This window comes from Trachinotus anak, unplaced genomic scaffold (assembly GCF_046630095.1).
Source record: "Trachinotus anak isolate AG129_WGS33_773 ecotype Australia unplaced genomic scaffold, CSIRO_AGI_Tana_v1 ptg000025l, whole genome shotgun sequence".
NCBI classification, from domain to species: Eukaryota; Metazoa; Chordata; class Actinopteri; order Carangiformes; family Carangidae; genus Trachinotus; species Trachinotus anak.
The window spans coordinates 11,265,576-11,284,449 of record NW_027273876.1 but is presented as its reverse complement, the minus strand read 5'-3'; the positions used below and the strand labels follow the sequence as shown (position 1 = coordinate 11,284,449).

The window sequence follows — 18,874 nt, the reverse complement described above, 5'->3', positions numbered from 1 at the left end:
GGATTTTCACCCCACATATCAGCTGAGCTTGTGTCCACATAGAGGGGAGCTTAATCGTCATAAGTTACAATTCAACACTTGCTCAAACTCAAATATAATCCAAACAGTAACAGAAAACCCAGCTTTCTCTGTAAAAATAATCAACAGTGTAGTCAGGGTGATATTCTGGTCCTTTCATCTTCAGTTAAACTATGTCTCCAGTGTCTCAAGTTACGACTTGTCTTTTCACGAGCAGTGGCCTTCTGTGTGTTCCTCTCTCTCCCTCCACCCTCCTGACTGTGTTTAGCCTTCAGGCCTGTGTCGTCTGACTCCACAACACTAATGGATAAGGACGTCTGGCAGCATTACAGATTTGTAAGTGCTGATAACGCTTGTGCTTCGTTAAAAAGATTACATTAGAAATAAAGAGCACATGATTGGGTTAGAACGAGGAACAACATATGATGATGAAGCCCATACACAATGGACTGTGAGCCACCATGCCTGGAAACACAGCTAATTCACATTAATCATGAAATATACTGCGTTAGTTATCTAAATGATATTTTAGTATTAGAGTTCTGGTTCCTTATATCTTGATCTTGCTTGGATGAATCATCTCTTCTTCCACCACACTTCTCTCTCAGACCACAAGTTGAGTCAAGCTGCATTAAACCATCATCCTCAATGGAAGATGTTTTTTTTTTTTTTTTTTTACGGCAGAGGGGCACTCTCTGCAACATCAATATGTTGTGTCCACTTCTGGTTATCAAATAACCTTTACTGTCTGTGGTATTTTCCCTGGTTCTTTCAAGGATGGGCAGACACTGGGCAATTTATTAATATAGTGTGTTGCATTAGCTCCCGCAACATGTTTTAATCACTCTGCAGGGCCAAAGTATACGTCTTCAATTTCCACTTAAAAAATGAAATTGGTAACTTTTTTACATAGCACTCATTACTCAACAGCAAAAGTAATTACTTAGATAACCTGTTACATTACTTTTACGCCTGAACACAGCTCTGTCAGATGCGCCTTTAGAGACCGTGAAATGAAAAATAAATTTTCCAAGTTATTATCGTGTTTTCCTCCTTTGTAGTCCTTTGCAGCTCCTGACTGTGTCCTACACTATCGCTCTGCCGTATTTGTTAAGCGACAGCCACTTTTAACAATCCAGTCACATCTGACAGATTTGATTCGAACTTAACCCCGTCCACATTTCACTCTGAAACCCATCACATTACTAAAAATAAAGACTAACTTCTGTTTCACTTTCATTTCAAACAACTCCAAATCCCCCACACCCACATTTAATTTTCTATATTTAACAGAAGACACTGTGTTTTTACAAGTGCCCAGCCTATAGGGTACTGTTTGAAGGTATTTACTGATCATTAAAAGCTAATGATAGCTTAGCCCCCTATATTGCTGTTCTTAAGAAGTCCCATATTCACCGTGAATGGATGCTGGAGATGTGGCCTGTCTGTTTTGAAGCGAAGCTCAGTTTTATTTATATTATAGCAGTCTCAGTAAAGACTACAAGCATGTAAATGTTACACCAGCAATATTAAAACAAGTTCAGATATGTGGGAAAGTGGATCACGGAAATACCTAAATTCCAAGCAAAATTTCAGACATGCCAGATATCCATCAAACAGCCCAATCATTGATCATAACCTCATTAAAACTGAACATCAGACAACAGCTGATCTGGTGGAAATTCAGCCTAATTCTAAAATTAGTTGGGAGAAAAATTCAGGGTTTAAATCAGATTGAAACTGTGCAGTCTACTCTGTGTAGGCAGCCAGCTCTTTACATTAAAGGCTTTAAACATCTCAAGTCCCCAGTGTAAATTAAATTTACAATTCAAGATAAAAGTAATCACAAAAGTATATGAAGGACAAATCTACATAAGTTTCACTATCTGTTTTACTCATTACTTGCTCCTTCAAGTAGCCCCATGGGCTAAACTGAAATCCCTCACAGGCCAAACAGGATCGTGGGAGAGGCACAAAAGACTCCCTTTAGCCTGAGACTCGCTCTGTCTTCACCACTGTGATAACACCATCCTTCAAACCGCTGCCCCAACAGACTGCATGGCTGATCAACAGACCCCTTTTATTGTCATCTCACAAAAGCGTTGATTTAATCTGTGAGGCATCAGGTCATTGGAATGAGCAGTGACTGCAGTCATATGGAATTTGTGATTTGAAGTGTGATACCCACAGGGTGCGATGATATAAAAGAAATTCAGAGCCCCGTTCAGAGATATGACCTCCTTGTAAACCCTCAACATAGACAGAGTGTGGTCTTTGTGTCTTTGGATGGGATGAGTCGGTGAAGACAATGAGACAACCTTTGGCGTGGCATTTAGGTCGATGGGTTAACAATGTCTATAGTGTCGCACTGAGATGATCCGATTATGTGCCTGACAATGTGGATGTCCAGTGTGTCACCACTGTTCGTACAGTGCTCGACAGCGAATATGTGCTCACATTGACTCTATTCAATCTACGATGACCCTTGGCGATGCATCCCATCATTCAACTTTCCTGCCTCTTCATAGAAGTTCATGATAAACTTTCCCAGTGTTTAGATAGGGTCATCCCACAGCCATTTGCTAAATAGCTGAAAAATAAATCTCCGAACAAGTGGATTAATTGTCTTGTTAAAAGAACAGATGAGTTTTTCAGGAATTCAATTTTTTTCTTACTAACCAAGGGTAAAACAATCTCATGAATGCCTTATTTATTTCTCATCCTCAGCCTTAGACATTCGGAACTTGACAACCTATCTTTTAAGGGAACATTCACTGAAATTACAAAAAACATGTAGATAATATTTTCGGTTTTAACTGCTGAGCTACAGCAATATCCATCTCTGATATTTCTGCTGTCACCTCAATACAACAGATCATTAAAAAATGACATTTGTCCAAAGCTAGCACATCCATGTCACTGTGAGGGTCCACGTGATTCACATGTCATCAGCCTGTGTCCATGCGGTTTGCATGCAGCCTAAAACTATGCTGGTGTACAAGCTGACTACATATGTGTGAATATGTGTGCAGGGCACCCATTGTAGTATAAGCACAACCACACAGATGTCTGTTTTGGAGCGTATCAAGGCCTTAATTTGGGAGCTACATACAAGTACACTGTGACTTAATGTGCACTTCAATACGAGCCATTGTGAGCTAATCGTCTTACCTTGACAGACTGTGTCACTGACAGACGTGCAGGCCTGTAGCTCATCCCCTTCATCGCAGATGGTGCAGGGGATGCAAAGCTCCCGAGAACTTTCCTGGTCTGAGTACGTGTCCCCGGTGCACTCCTCGCACACAGTGTCATGGTCAAGCTCACAGCTGAGCAGCATGCCCTGGCCCTCAGGACATTTGGTGCAGGGTTCACACAGCTGAGAGATTTCATTCAGGTAGTAGCCGTAGTTGCACACACAAATGGCGTCGTTGGCGTCCGTGCAGGGCGTCTCCATGCGGAGTAGACCCGTGCATTGTGTGCACGGCTGACATTTCTCTGTGTGACTGAGGTTTTCTGAGAAAGTTTCACCTGAAAGAAGAGGGACGAAAATGGTCATTGAACTTTTTCTCTGCAAGAGGACTGATTTCAGTTTTTTAAAACCAGAGGATTTTTTTTTTACGTTATTTCACACATCAAAGGTGGTTCAGTTTACTTGTTGTTTTAAACCCATTCATCTTAGTGTCTGCAGATCGGATACATGTGAAGTGGTGATTGCTATCTGCGTGCACTGGGGCCACTAAAGTTGTGAATTTTCCAGTCTTAAAAAAATGGTTTTATGGTTTTTTTTTCCTCCATTTACAATTCATAAGATAATTTAGCATGCTCTTATCTCATCCTCATGAGTTTTTTTTTAGGTCATTTTCTTTTCTGAGGGCTCGGTCAGTTCTGTCTCAGCTGCCCTTGAGGGAAGTCTTGAAGAAAAATCACATTCTCCCTCTTTCACTGGCTACCAGTCAAATACAGACTTGACTTTAAAGCTTTTTTTTATTTGTTTTCAAAGCTGACCATGCTTTGATACCACATTATATCTCCGACCTCTACTGCTCAAATTCCAGCTCCAGGCTGCTTCAATCTCCTGCTGGAATAACACAGTTAAAATCAAAGGCCAAGTATGTATTTTGCAATGTTTCTGTGAGACTGTGGAAATTTTGACATTTACATCTATCCAGTAAGTTTTCCTTTTATACTGTACTGACATCTTTAAAGACCCATCTCTTTACTTTGACCTGTGTACACAAATCTGAATTTTAAAGCCAAGTTGTGTAACTTTTAGCGTACAGTAAATTCTGTTTTAAAAAAAAAAAAAAACAAAAGTTAAAGTTCCAAGCAATAAAGGCAATGTACCAAACCCACTGTTGCTTTCATTCTGGCTGTTAAATACAAATACTTTCTGTACATGCTGGCTGAGAGACACCATCACATGTACATCTCAAAGCAGCATAAAGTGAACATAGCAAAGAAACCAGTGGCACACTCCATGGTAGTGGATGGCGGTAGCAAGTCACCTCATAGTTTGCCAGCCTTGTTAAAACAGAAAAATGAAAAAGAGGGAAGGTGACAACAATCACATCAGGGGAAATGGAGGACATGCAACCAATGCGTTGAGCCTTACAGGTAAGAAGAAAAGTGTAAGAGCAGAGGTTCAACAGGCCAAACAAAATATGTAACTACATAGAGGTCACTTTGGTCCAAAAACCACTTAAAAATATACATAAACAGCAACAACATCTTTTAGACAGTGATTTGAAAACAGTTTTTCAGTGATTTGTGACATCACATCACATGTTTCAGAAATTGTTTGTATACCTGCAAGATTTCCTAGGTCAGATATATCTGCAAAGGACACAATCAATATTGCATGTTTTATGGAATTGTATTTCAGCTGGATAGAGAACTGGGAAACACGCTAAATTATGCAACAGACCCATTTGTAAGAGCAGCTTGTATGTGTGTGTGTGTGTGTGTGTTTGTGTGCGTGTTTGAGAGAGAGAGAGACAGAGATAGGGAGGTGGGGGATAGACTGTGAAAGTACGATCTTAAAATCTCCATCATGTCTAAATTGTTGACAAGCAAATTCTTTCCAATACACTTTTTATTTATTTTGAGTAGAGGTCATGTAAAGCAGGACTGAAACAATTAATCGATTAATCAGTTAGATGACAGAAAATTGATCTACAACTATTTTGATGATTACTTCGTCTTTTTGGTCATTTATTAGGTAAAATGTGAAATATTCTCTGGTTTCATCTGAGCTGCAGCCCTCATGTGAACCATGAAGACATGGGATATTAGTTGCTGGACCTTATTCAAACATCTTACTACAACTGTGTGCTCATCTCATCTCTTCCAGACCCTCAGTTGCTCTGTCTGTTGGCTGATGATCTTGAAGGAGATTCCTTTACCTATACTTAACTACTGCTGCGACTATGTTGATAATAGAGAAAAATGAGAAATGAGAGAAAAACTGCAATTTGTAAAGCCCAAGTTGATGTCTTCAGTTGCCTTGTTTTGTCTAACAAACAGTCCAAACCTAAAGATATTCAATATATTAACATAGAAGACCAAAAAAACAGCAAATACTTGACGTTTGAGGAGCTGGAACCAGGGAATTTTTGGTATTTGGGCTTAAAAGTGGCTTAAATGATGACTCAGCTGTAAATAACTTTTTATTTCAGCTCCAAAGTAAACTAAATTAAACAAATCTTTGGGATGTGGGCTTATCAATGTCTTAAATCACTTATCAAAATGACTGTAAATTACCTTTATCCAATCTAAATTGAACGCAGCTAAGTTAAACTGTGTGTGGTATGAGACTGGAGGCTTTTGGCATGCAGTCTCCATGTAGACCTTTCACTGCTCAGTGTCTCATAGCATATCAAGTTTTCAGACTGCGTCACCAGCCCACCAACCACGGCGAATGCTCCGATGATGCAGAGATTCAAACAGAGATGAGGAGAGATAGACCCTGAGATAGCGAGACAGAGACAGATGGATGGATGAAAAGAGTCATTTGAGAAGATGAATCAATTCTGTCTTAAACTCGGGGTGCTGAATGTGGGATCTTCCCATTTTTGTTTGATTATGTCTTCAGAAGTGGACACTATCGTCTCTCACTCGTGCGTGGGCCTGTTAGTGTCCAGTCATATATTGTTACCCTCCCCAAACCCGCCCCTCACCCCATTATCTCCTAGCTCCCTTCAAACAGACACACACACTCTGACTGCCCTCACCCCCACTCCCCATGAGTGCTCTCAGAGCCATTATCATAATGCCATGCATCAATAATGCAAGTCAATACATTAATAACGCTAGCCTGCAGCATGGTGGGGGGGGTGGGGGGGGTGGGGGGGGGGGGGGGGGGGGGGGTTGTAGAAGGGGGAGGTGATGTAGGGGGAGAGAGGAGGGGGGTGCAGATGGTCTTTTCCTAACTCAGCATATCATTTCATAAGAGGACTTTCACCTCTGGTCTAACAGTCAATCCATTACTTTGTTTTCAACACCCATAAAAGGACTCCTGAGTTTATCTGCCCTGGCTACTCTGCAGAGTGGGAGTTTTCTGTGTCTTGTGTGTGTGTGTGTGTGTGTGTGTGTGGTTAAGTGTGTTTTCCTGAACTTGTTTGTATGTGTGTGTTTAGGTGTGTAAGTGTATGCGTGTAAGAATAAACCATTAGTTCCTGGCTGAGAAGTTCGCCTTGTCTCCATTCCAGCTGTGCAGCTGTACTTGCTCTGTTTCATCTCCACTCATCTGTTCATTCATCCAGACACCCCCATGTGTTTCAGCTGGCCGTCCTTTTTAGCACATCAGCCAGGCCCCTGTTGACTATCTGTGCAAAGTCTGTTTCTCATAAATTGATAATTGTGCACATTAAGACACAATCAACTGTGGGTGATACACTTGAAACAATACATGCAAAGACATGATGAGTGGGAGTTGATGTTAAAAGGAAATTAGGGAGAGGGCTGTTTTTGCCAAAGATGCAAAGAAATTGTGAAAGATAGTGTTGTAAAATGATTGCGAAAAATTATTTTGGTCAAAAAGGTCTCCAGTGTAGTTGTCAAGCTTTCTGTTCTCACACAGCAAATATGTGGCTTTCATTTACTCAACAAAAGCAGGCTCCTCATCTCTAGCTGATACCCTGTGGACTTGTCAACTGAAACTACAGCTGTCTTTAACAGATTTTATCAGCTGTAGAAAATTAGTATAAGCTAATGCTAACACATGATTGATTCATAATTGTCTCCAGCTGACTTTTTAATATGTCCAGATAATTCTATGAAAGGGATATTAAATTTACACACGATGGCTACATACAGTAGGTAATATTACTGCTGAAGACTAAGGATAAAGCTGGGCAAAATGTAGAAGACATGGAAATTAAATCACAGTATTGTTCTTGTTGTGCAGTGTACAACAAGTTAGACCTAATATTATATGTATATTAGGGAAAAATATAAGATCAGACTGTCATTTCACTTTAACATAGCCATGTATAGCTGCTTAGCTTGTACTTGGGGAAGCAAGACAGAGGTTAGATTTGATTTTATTGTTCGTATTTTCAAAAATTATACTTCCAGTTTTGGTGTAGTGTTTTTTGGCATCAGAACCAACCAATGTTTAACCTACGTAAGGTAATAAAATAGGTAAATATAAGAGATGGGGATACTAGAGGGTAAACCTCCCCATATTTAATGGAGCATGACCTAGCTGCTAATGTTAGCCCTCACCCCAACTCTGTTTATGGTGTATGTCCCTTGCTACAGCCCCAAGTACACCGCTTCAATGTGAAATCCAAAGTTTGACGGACTTGTTGTGCCTAATTGCAGTTGCTAAGCTATAACTGGACCGTCACTGTTTCTGGGCGGGGTTTAGAGGGTGGTTAACTTACAATTAGGAGGCTAAAACCACAACCCAACAATGGCCGAGACTTCAAAACACATTGTTGTTAAAACACTTGAGTTCAACTCTATCAGCCTGCATTACTGATCTAATCAATATTTGATGTGTTCTTAAAATATCATTGTGATGTTATCAGATGAACAGCTATCTGCTTTGCATTACTGTTTTTCCATGAGTCACTGCAGAGTCTGCCTGGCCTCTTGACAGTTTTGAGAGCCTGTCACTGTCTGTGTTTGTTCATGTCTAAGTGGAACAAGCACTGTGAGCGTGAAAATGATCACCCCTCAGACCTCCACATTGTGCAACAGAAAGCAGCAACACCAGCGACACAACTGATAAAAGTCATTTTGAGCCTAAAGTATGACCTTTTTATATAAATAAATAGAACAATTTATGATGAGGGCTTCATGTTTTTATAAGAACTTATTATAAAGTTGTAACTCTTGATCTGAGACACACTTAAAAAAGCATACATCATTCCAAAGAAGACCCACAAGAAGACAACAATAATTCACAGTCTCCATTTCCACATTCTCTGTGACTTCTCTCATGACCTGTGAGGTTTGAATAATTTTCTTGAGTGTGGGCCTCCTTGGCTCATGTCTTGCCATCCTTCACTGACCCAAGAAGGTTTACAACTACTTCCTGGCCCAGGCACAGAATAGTCAAGGAATTCCTACAGACAGCAAGAAAAACTCTGGGAACAGTGAAGGAACTGGCTCAGGACCAACCCTGGCCTCTGCAGGCCCAAGCTGACCTCTGACCTCACATGATCGAGCTATAACAGACCTTTTATGTTAATTCCGTTTTCCTTACACTCAGCAGAAATGTACCTCATGCAGAGGACCTTAAAAATCCTTTTGAGCTCTTCAGTCAGGAGTCCTGTTAATCAAATCTAAATCTACACTGCTTACCATCTTAATCACTGTGACATAACAACTTGTCTGATGCTCTAAACATCTTCCAATACAGTTTTTTTTTTCCTGCAACAACATTTGGAACTGGTCCCACTCGTGTATCTTCTCAACATCACTGTCCTCATGAAGTCTTTCACTCTGACACAGCTCCTCTCCCTACATGGTAAGGGCCATGAGGAGGGCAGGAATGCTGGAGCACAGTTAAGTCTGGTATCTAGTTTACTTGCTAACATGCAGCTGAATCAGCCTTAGGCTTTACATCCATACTACATTCTGTGCATTTTTCCAGATGTTTAACAGTCAGGGACACATGTTGCACAGCTCTTTCATAAAAATTATAATGTAGGGATAAACTGCTTCAAATGCACTCCTGTGTATCCGTAGTTATTCTTCAAAAGTAACCTTTCCTCTGATCCACACTGATGTTGAGGACTATTATGTTGGGTAAAAAACTGTGGTGCGACTCTAGGGATGGCGATGTCGGCCAAAACGTCCTGAGAGAAATAACATGGATTGCAACGACGCATAACACTGATATCCCAGGCTAACCGGAGGATGTGTGTTAATGACTTTGCTGACTTTTTATCAAGCGCCAACAGCAGGTCAAAGATGTCACTTATCGGTTACACTTCATTTGGAAAGTTCACCTACAGAGAGTTTAGAGTATTTGTAACATTTCACAAATTTTTGTTGAACTTTCTAATGCTCAACTAATTTTCAACAATGTAATAATCACCCAATAATGAGTGAACCAATAAGTGGTTAGGGTTAGGCTGCCCTAAGATTTGGCACAATACAAAGAAAACTGAATTACATTGAACAACTTCAGTTTAGTGAAGAGGCTAGTTATGAGCTAAAGGCAAAGCTCCTTTTTACCAGTCAAGTCAAGATAACAGTAGTTAATATATGAGCACCGCTATAACCTACACAGCTTTAGATTGAGGTAAGACCGCCTACCTAATTTACATACACACAAAAATAAATAAATGCAGAAATGCAGAAATATAGGAATAAATACATAAATCTAGAACTGCAAAAAAATAAATTTGTAAATATATAAATAAATGATTAAATAGATAGAAATAGAAAAAATACAGAAATAAATAAATAAATGAAGAAATGCATAAATAAATACATGTAAAAATACAGAAATAGAATTTTTCATGACCAAGATGTGGATTTTTGTCCTTCATAGGAGAACTAAGTAAAAGTTGGATTAATAAGGTGATATTTAACACCACTACTACTACACACAAGGAAAAGCCACAGCACCTAACTGTTGTCAGATGTGGAAATTTACTGTTTTAAAGGCCAGCAACAGACTTTTGGGTCCTAATTCAAATTATGCAGGAACAGTAATTCAAATTATGCTGTAATTTATGCCCCTGCATACAAACTGTGTCTCACATAATCTAGAAATGGTCAGTTTGAACTATACGTCTTCTCCGGAGACATTGAGTACAGTAGAGGGTTTGTATGAGGAGGACATAATTTACAGAGACAGTGTCACAGTGGCAGCAATATAACATAGTTTGCATCAGATGAAACACTAAATCACGATCACAGGTCATCAGTGTCAGAGCAGTGAATACGTGACATGGTGTGTGTATATTTATGTCTCTGTCATTGTCTCTGCATTAATGCATGTGAGCAACACAGTTGTTTCATTCATGTTAAAGTGCACACATGTACTTTTGTGTATTTCTACATGGTTGTCTTTACATTCACGTACATTACAAACTGCATGTGTGTGCGCGACATTCATGCAGCTGTTTTTTGTGTTACTCACTGTCAAGGCACGGGGCGCAGACGGTCTGTGTGACTCCACATGGTCTGATGACACCTTCTCCGGGCTGACACTGCCTGCAGCATTCCCCGCTGTCTGTAAACTGGCCCGACGAACAATCCTCTTTATTGGCCAGAGCCCCAACCTGCCAATCACCAGAGAGATCAAAGTGGGACGAGCCAAAAAAAACACATTCACATTTAACACCATTCAGAAGATTATCAGTGCATTATCACATAAAACTGACTTTAATTGTTGTCTACAAAGAAATAAACTTTATTTATTGTCTTAATCAAAGCAACATTTAGCATTTTGTAATGAGTGCAGTTCAAAAATCATTTCCAGAAGCCCGAAAGAGGTAACAACATCCAGTATTTCATGAGAAAAAGCATTAGAGAGACAGACAATACTCTGTGAAGCTGTTTTCTTCTTTCTCATTCCTTTAATCACAGTGCCCCCACAGATTTATTTTGTAACCACTAAATCACTGGTTGCCAGCCTCAGGTCAGGACCTGCAAGGGGCTGCAAGATAATCTGAAGGCCTGGGAGATGATTAATGGGATAGAAAAGAAGAAAACGCAGATTTCAGTATGACAAAATTGTTTTTCCAGGTTATTTTGTATATCTTGTAAATTACCAGATGTTGTTTCCTTATCAGGGTTCAAATCAAACAATCTAAAGAGTACAAATCACTCTTTGGCTGAACTGCTCACAACCCACAGACACACGGGACATGTAATCTAAGGGCTCAAAGAGACATTGCTTTGTTTTGAAGGAACACAGGCCAAAACCACTGGTCATACACATGTAAGACTTACCTTAGCCTTAATCTTACTGTAATTCTAAAACTGCATCCAATATTTACAATATTCAAAGTCCAAGCCACATCTTAAGTCACAGATAGATTAATAAAAGTAAACAAAATCACACATCCAGACCAGGCACAGCTGAATTATGTTCCCTCTGCATTCTTCAAACAGTAACCTGTTGAGTGCTTCATCTTAGCCGATGACAGGTGAAAATGTTTGTGCGTGCCTCTACATATGCAAGTGTAAATGTGTGACAGCTCATACGCACTCACACACTTAAAAGCCCAGGCCTGAGAACTTTAAGTTTGCATGGCCTTTTACCTTGAATCATTCTAGACTAAATCTATCTCGCACCACGTCTCTTTATCTTCTGCATACCTCAGACTCCAAAGCAAACCTTGATAAAAGCGACATTTGCCAGAGGTCTGTCCTTCGTTCTCTCCAGATACATGAGGAGTGATTGTTTTTTGGCCATTATTTATTTTTTTTTTTTGTTCTTCTGCCCATGTACTGTATTTCTCACTGGTTGACAGACAAGCTGCAGATCAGAGTGCAAAACAAAACTATCTCTTAGGCTTGTTTTGATCTTCATAAAAACTACAAGGAATGGGATTTTAAAGTTTCCTCAAACACACTCATGAGCAACATGTGAGTGAGTTTGCTCTTTACCAAATTAAATATGGCTTCAGGCACATTTTTGCCTACTGAATGTTGAGTAAGAATGAACCATACACTTCTGAACATAGTTAGAGGGTGTGTGTGTGTGTGTGTGTGTGTGTGTGTGTGTGTGCATGCATGTGTGCATATTGAGGGTTGCGTTAGTGTAAAGGAGGTAGGCTCCACATAAATTGTCAGGGTTCAGGTGTGTGTGGAATGCTGCTGACAGGAGAGAGAAGGTCTACAAAACATCAAGTGTCCCCTCCGGCACCTTTGAGTCAGCTGGAAGATAATGCATGTTTGTGGGTGTGTGTGTGTTTGCATGCTTGCACATGTGAGTATATACATAGGCACACACACACACACACACACACACACACACACACACACACACACACACGTCTCCCTCTTGTTCTTGATGGTGTCACAGCCCATTCACCTTCAAGTTTCTGGTATTCATTATCTCTGCTGTCTAGTTCAAGAATGGATCATTGGCTTTGTGTGGTAACGTCTGACTCTTGATAATATCTGGACATTTTTGCATTTTCCTGAAATCAGGAAGACGAAGTGAACTCTGTTACCCTGCAGAAACATTGCAATGCCAATCTTGAAATTCTTCTGGTTTAATTTGAACAAATTAATCCCGTGGTGTTGTTACAGGACCCTTGGTCTTAACGTAATGGTCTTCACATGAAGTCTTACTTGAGATGTTAACAGTTGAAATGTGACTCTGTGCTTTGATGTGAAGCATTTTTTAAACCTTTCACTATCTGTCTTCCTCAGAACTTCACTGATCTTTCTCGTCTTCTTCCTCACACCAACACACTCGCTACCTCAAACACACACACACACCTTGTGCAACAAGCATTCATTTAGTAATGAATCAAATCTGTCAACACACACACTTATCCGTGTCCTGCTTCCCCAGAAGTGCACCCTTATATACTGTACACACCCATCAGCACACATACATTTGCACAAACAGATTAACAGCCTCCGATGTGAACAAACCTGTTCCAATATGTCTGACTGACACTTGTTAAATGACTCAAACTTTCAGCATTTGGCTTCTCTGTATTTTCTCTTTGACCCTACTCCAGTTCCAGGTGGGGGTGCAACGCCAAATCATCTCAAAGCCCAAAAATTTAGGATTAAAATGCATCACTAATGACTGCTAAGTTGCATATTGAGATGAATTACAGGGTGCTGTGATTTGAGCAAATGGCTTGTGGAATGAAGGTAAAGGATGTGCAGCAATTGGCAAGTTGTGGCTCGACTTGCACGTTTCTTGTAATTGGTTTTCAGATTGGAGTTTGAGGGTTGCACTCTTCAACTTTTGTCAGCTGATCTCCCCGAAGCTAAGGCAAGAAGCGAGTTGATCACACACTCAAAGCAACAAGGAAACACAAACGCATGTGCAGAAGCATCTGGTCACATAACTTCGGAGCTCCAACCAATCTTACTAATGCTCCAGTCAATTTTCAGTTGGAGGCACTTAACCTCTGGACCTCAGCTGTCAGCGCTTGTTAAGCCATTAGAGTTCCTCCATAACAGCCTTCCAATAAGCTGGGCCTAATTTAAATCCGGGCACAGATCTCGAGCTGCTGTGGGAACAGCAGTGGCAATGACAATACAGCTAATGCCTTCCCAAACAGCGCTGAATCATCACCTCTTATGAAGTGACAGGAAGAGACGCACACACGCAGAAGAGTGATGTGAGTGTGAGGTGATGGGAGAGGAAGAGTGAGGGTAGGGGGTGGCGGTGATTCAGGCCGTATCAATATTGCATGCGCTGAGCCAGCAGAGGATGCATACCCATCAGTGGGAGCAGCTGTCGTGTATCAGTGATGCAGCCTGTTCCTAAACTAGGACCTTGACAAGCCTGCAGCCCTGACTAAACATGTCCTGTCAGATAGAAGACACTGGAAAAATATATTTCCTTCCTGGGCCTGCGTGGCCTCAAAGGAATTAGAGATATATCAGGGAGACTGTGACCTGTCACTCCCTCGAGATTTATTCTGTTGATTTCTGTTCCCTGTTGGCCAGATCATGGTAATCTGAGGTCTCACAAACTTAAAAAAAATAAATCTGTAAATTCACCAAACTCCTCCTCAGTTGGCAAGCTCCTCCACAGAGGCCACTCTGACATTGTTATTGTCCTGCCGCCTGTGGAGCCACATGTAAGTGAGAAGGGTGGAACTACAGATCCAGCAACTGGAGCTATAGAGTAACAACCTGAATGGCTGCTGCATACATCCACTCAGGACAGGTGCAAGGACACAGACTCTTCCCTTCAAGATCGAAAATCTCACTGAGAGATAAGGAACAGGACATTAAACACGTGAAATGTAAACCGTCATAAAGTAGGATAATGTCGCTCAGAAGCTTGTAACTTCATAGAGATTTTTTCTGCAAGTTTCCTGTCAAAAAGTGATGGGTGCTAAAGAGGATAAACCTAGTCCCCTTTCCCCTGACAGTGTGGATGCGCAATTGCGCAGGTGTCGCCGCAGAGCGCGACAGGAAGGATTTACCAGAGGAAAGTTTATGGCAAACATTTAACGTACACTTTGATTATATAAGAGCCCACTCACCACTGCAAGCAACACTGCTACGAAAGCGGAATTCATCCTGTAACTCCTATGCATCTCCCCACACGGCTGAACAACTGGATGCAGCGCAGCAGGATGAGGTTCTCAGTGATTTCGAAGTGAAATAAGCCCGGCTGTCATCGCTGCGTCTTTTTTCTTGTTCTTTTTCTTGTTTTTTTTTTTTTGTTTTTTGTTTTTTTTTTTGCGCTTCTTTTTGGTTTTGTTGTGATGAAAGAGACTCTCCAAGTAACTCTTCGCCCACCAAGTGCGTATGACAGTCCGTGTGCCCCGGCTGCAGACAGAATCCAGTCAGTGAGGAAACTTGCTGGACTTGGCGCATCGGATGTTCGAGCTCTGTGCGCTTTTCTCCGACTGGGCTCATATGACAGAAGCGCTCAGCTCAACGGCTTCAGGGAAGGAGCTATCTCCCTCTCCACGCCCACTGCGCGCACACACACACACACACACACACACACACACACACTTTCTCTCTCTCTTTAACAGCTTAAATCATGGTCTGGGATGTTCTTGCTGAGTCGGACAAACCAACCTTCTTAAATTTTAATCATCAGACAAATTAAGTCTTGTGTAATTCGTCCATTTGGCATGTGGTTTACAGGCCGCACTGTCCCAAAAGTCTCACTGCTCCTCAAACAGCGGATTAAAAACATAAAACATCTTCTCCCATGAGCAACTTGTAAAATGGAGAGAGATCCATCAGATTGCTGTCTTTTTTTTACCTGGTCACTTTGACTCCCTGCTGAGAAAACAGTGCACCTTCAACCCAGAAAGCTTCTGTGCAGGTATCTACAGGTTTACATCCACTGATATTTGCAGAAACATGAATGCTGAAATGTGAATAAAACTAAAACTTGAATCAGGTCATGATGTTATTTCTATTCCTGAATCTCTAATCACTCCCCTTATTCTTCGTCCAAAGTCTCGGCTTGATACATAATAAGCGTATTGTGGCTCTAAACCCTGTTTTAAATATACACTGTGTGGACTAAGTGGAATCACAGGGCTGCTCTCATCAGAAACACTGCTGCCTTTATGCATAAGGAGAGGAAATCTACTGTTGGATGAGGCCAACACCTGAGGCGAAGTGTTGGCCTGATGTAAACCGGGCAGCACTTCGTGTTCTGCTTGGGCTCAGATCATGACTGTACATGTTACTTGGTTGAGTATGAGGACAGTCTGATTGAAACGTTTGACAGAGTTGTTTGTGAGGTTTGCAAGTGTATTTGTAACAATCTATCGTGTTTGCATTTGTCTCCATTAACGTCATTTCCCTGCATCAAAGTAAATGATCTTGCGTATCTCTATCCCTGTTCCTTTTAATGGAGTTCACTGCAATTGTTGTGGTGCAGCCCAAACACTTTATAAGCTTAAGAGCACTGAAGTAGTTGGTGCTCCTACTGGCATAATGATAAACCTCATTATGGGGTATTACTGAAGTTATTATCCGTTACAGTGTTTTGTGCAACCCTTGTCACGCCATGTTTTGCTTGTTAGCTCAATAACCTTTCAGCAGGTGAAGCACAGTACGTTATAGGTATTTACTGCCAGTTCTTCTTCCTGAAATCCTCTTTGCTTTTTGAGGACCACTTATACAGCAGCAGCACAGTCTGGATACAAACACCTCAGACAACCACTTTAACTGAGGAGGACTGGTCTCTTCTGTTGCTTATGACAGAAGTGGGATAATCTTTTCATAACACATTCAACAGGAGACTATATACAGATAATAGTCACATAAGTTAGAGTAGCAAATTTTAAATATCTTTTGTTTTGGGAATTTCTCAAATCTCTGAATATTAAAGATAAAGAAAATGATAAAGAAATTCTCCTCTTCTGACAAGCATGTCCAACCAGAACGATTTTTAATGCTCCATATATTAAATGTAATATTACATTTAAATGAGTATGATAAGATGTTATAAGGAAGTGAAACAGCTAACCAAGCAGATGGTTCACTTTATTTTTGGAACAAACTTTCTGCACATTCAATAGTTCCTGTTCAGGGGAATTTTTGTAGCATGAAAAACTGCATCCACATTGTCACATGCACACAGATGCAAGTACATAGACACACACGCACGCACGCACACACACAGACACACACACACACACACACACACACACACACACACACACACACACACACACACACACACACACTGACCATCTGTCACCAGTGAGCGGACAGAGGATGGGTGATCCAGGGAACATTCACTGTCCCATCTCAGGTTCCAAGAAAAAGGATTCAGTTCCAGGTGGTTGATCCTGCAGAATAAAGGTGTGTGTATGTGTGTGTTTGTGTTTGTGTTTGTGTGTGTGTGTGTGTGTGTGTGTGTGTTAATTTACATCTACATCAGCCTGAGTCTTGGTAGACTTTTCATGTTTTCCATGCCCCCTGTTTACATTTTATGATTATATCTCCCATGTAAAAGGAGACCGCCTGTCAGTCACACACAGCAGCGACAGAGGAGGAGAAACAACACTGGCAATGTGATCCACAGTGTTCTTACGAGCTTTCCTTCTAATGTACTGTAATAGATGGAGAAGCATCACATGATGAGCCGAGGAGCCCTTAAATTACTCTGAGAGAGCACTCACACCAATAACTGGCATGAGAGTGATATTGTGTTTAGAGAAAACCTTTAGAGCACTGCAGTGTGGGCGGTGCATTCATGTTACGTAGTTAGTATATTTGTAAAACAACTTCGACCACCATCAAGTGCAGTAAAGGTTTGAGCTGGTGAGCTGTGGTGAATGTCTTTGATTTCAGTGTGTGCCTGCTGCGGGGAAATGACTGAACTGATTTTTTTTTTTTTTTTTTTTGAACCTTTGACAGGCCAGATGGCAACACACCCCACTTCTTCCCGTGGGACTCCCTCATCTGCGCTTTATTGATCTGATCTATCTGATCTCCTTTTCTCTCCCTTTACTGTACATCCTCCTCTCCATCCTCTGCTCACTAGCAGCCACAACTCTGAGGAATATTTCATTACTAAGCATTCTTCAAATTTCCTGATTTACGATTAGATTTGAAACTGAATATGGAGAAAATCTATTCATCTGTTGGACATTTATCTGAACTGGTCATGCAAACACACACACCAAACAGCATCACTCACCTTCCTCCAAAACTCTGAATGAGTGAGCGACTGAGTGAAGGCATGAATGTGTCGCCTGTGTTTGAGAACTTGTGACATGACCCTTCAACTGTGACCTGATCTGAACCCTGACGATGCTGGCAGGAGTTACACAGGGTGGTTGGTCCTGTGTGTGCGTGTGTGTCTGTCTGTGTGTGCCTTTGCTGATATTCTCTTTGCTTCCATGATGTCCAAGCAATTACATTTGTGTAAAACACGTTCGTCCACCCTGCATCAATAATAAAAGTACTGATTTCAGTGTTATTTGTTTCTCTGTTGAGAAGAGCAGACATGAGGAAAAAGGGGGGGGGGGGGGGGGGGGGGGGGGGGGGGGGGGGGGGGTGAACAGGCCTTTGTATTGATCACATTTGAGCCTCAGGCTGTTGATTGTCAATGCCGCTCTTTATGCATTCAGAGACACGCAGATATGGTTGATATCAAACAAATACATTCACTCGCAGACACAACAGTAACCTACTGAATTCAGACACAGTCACAGAGGTACAGGTTCGTCTGTGTTGTACTGTAGCTCTGTAAAATCTGTGAAATGAAAGATCAGCTAGGTAAATTCATTTTATGGTAGAAATCAAAGTCATAGAAAAGAATAGTCACCTTCATAAACGTACTGCTTTTTGCGGTAAAGTGTATTATTTCCTGTCATGTTTCACTATCATGTACGGCTATCACAGAATATATCCTGGGTAATGAGGTCAGAAGTATCGTGCAGTAAATATATAGTGTTACTTCAAATGCAGGTGTGGTTCACTGCCGTTTCTAGGATACACTCTCCCTAAAAAATGCAGCTTTTCTTGTTTCAGGATGATGCCAGAGTTTGTGTCCAGGTGACCGAACTGTCTCCAGCTCAGGTAAAATGACCTGAAGGCTCTGCAGTAGATGCTGGTCTGTGTGAGCAAAATGAAACAAACACAGAAGGACTAGTACATCCTTATATCTTTAAAAGGTGTATCATTATGATGCCCCTCACAGGTAATGGTTAAACACCTCCACTGGATCCTCCATAAATAAATATGACATGACATCTTT

At 41.1% G+C, this 18,874-nt stretch overlaps 1 protein-coding gene across 1 annotated transcript in view; it reads right to left on the bottom strand.

The window, feature by feature from the left end:
- The window catches only part of ngfrb (nerve growth factor receptor b), a 29,644-nt gene extending 14,598 nt beyond the window's left edge, over window positions 1–15,046 (bottom strand). The window contains exons 1-3 of the mRNA XM_071462422.1: window positions 14,676–15,046; window positions 10,622–10,763; window positions 3,190–3,546 (exon numbers count right to left, since the gene is read on the bottom strand). Of these exons, the coding sequence (XP_071318523.1) occupies window positions 3,190–3,546; window positions 10,622–10,763; window positions 14,676–14,729 (553 nt within the window). The 5' untranslated portion in view covers window positions 14,730–15,046. The remainder of the gene's footprint in view (window positions 1–3,189; window positions 3,547–10,621; window positions 10,764–14,675) is intronic.
- Between the last annotated feature and the right edge of the window lie 3,828 nt (window positions 15,047–18,874).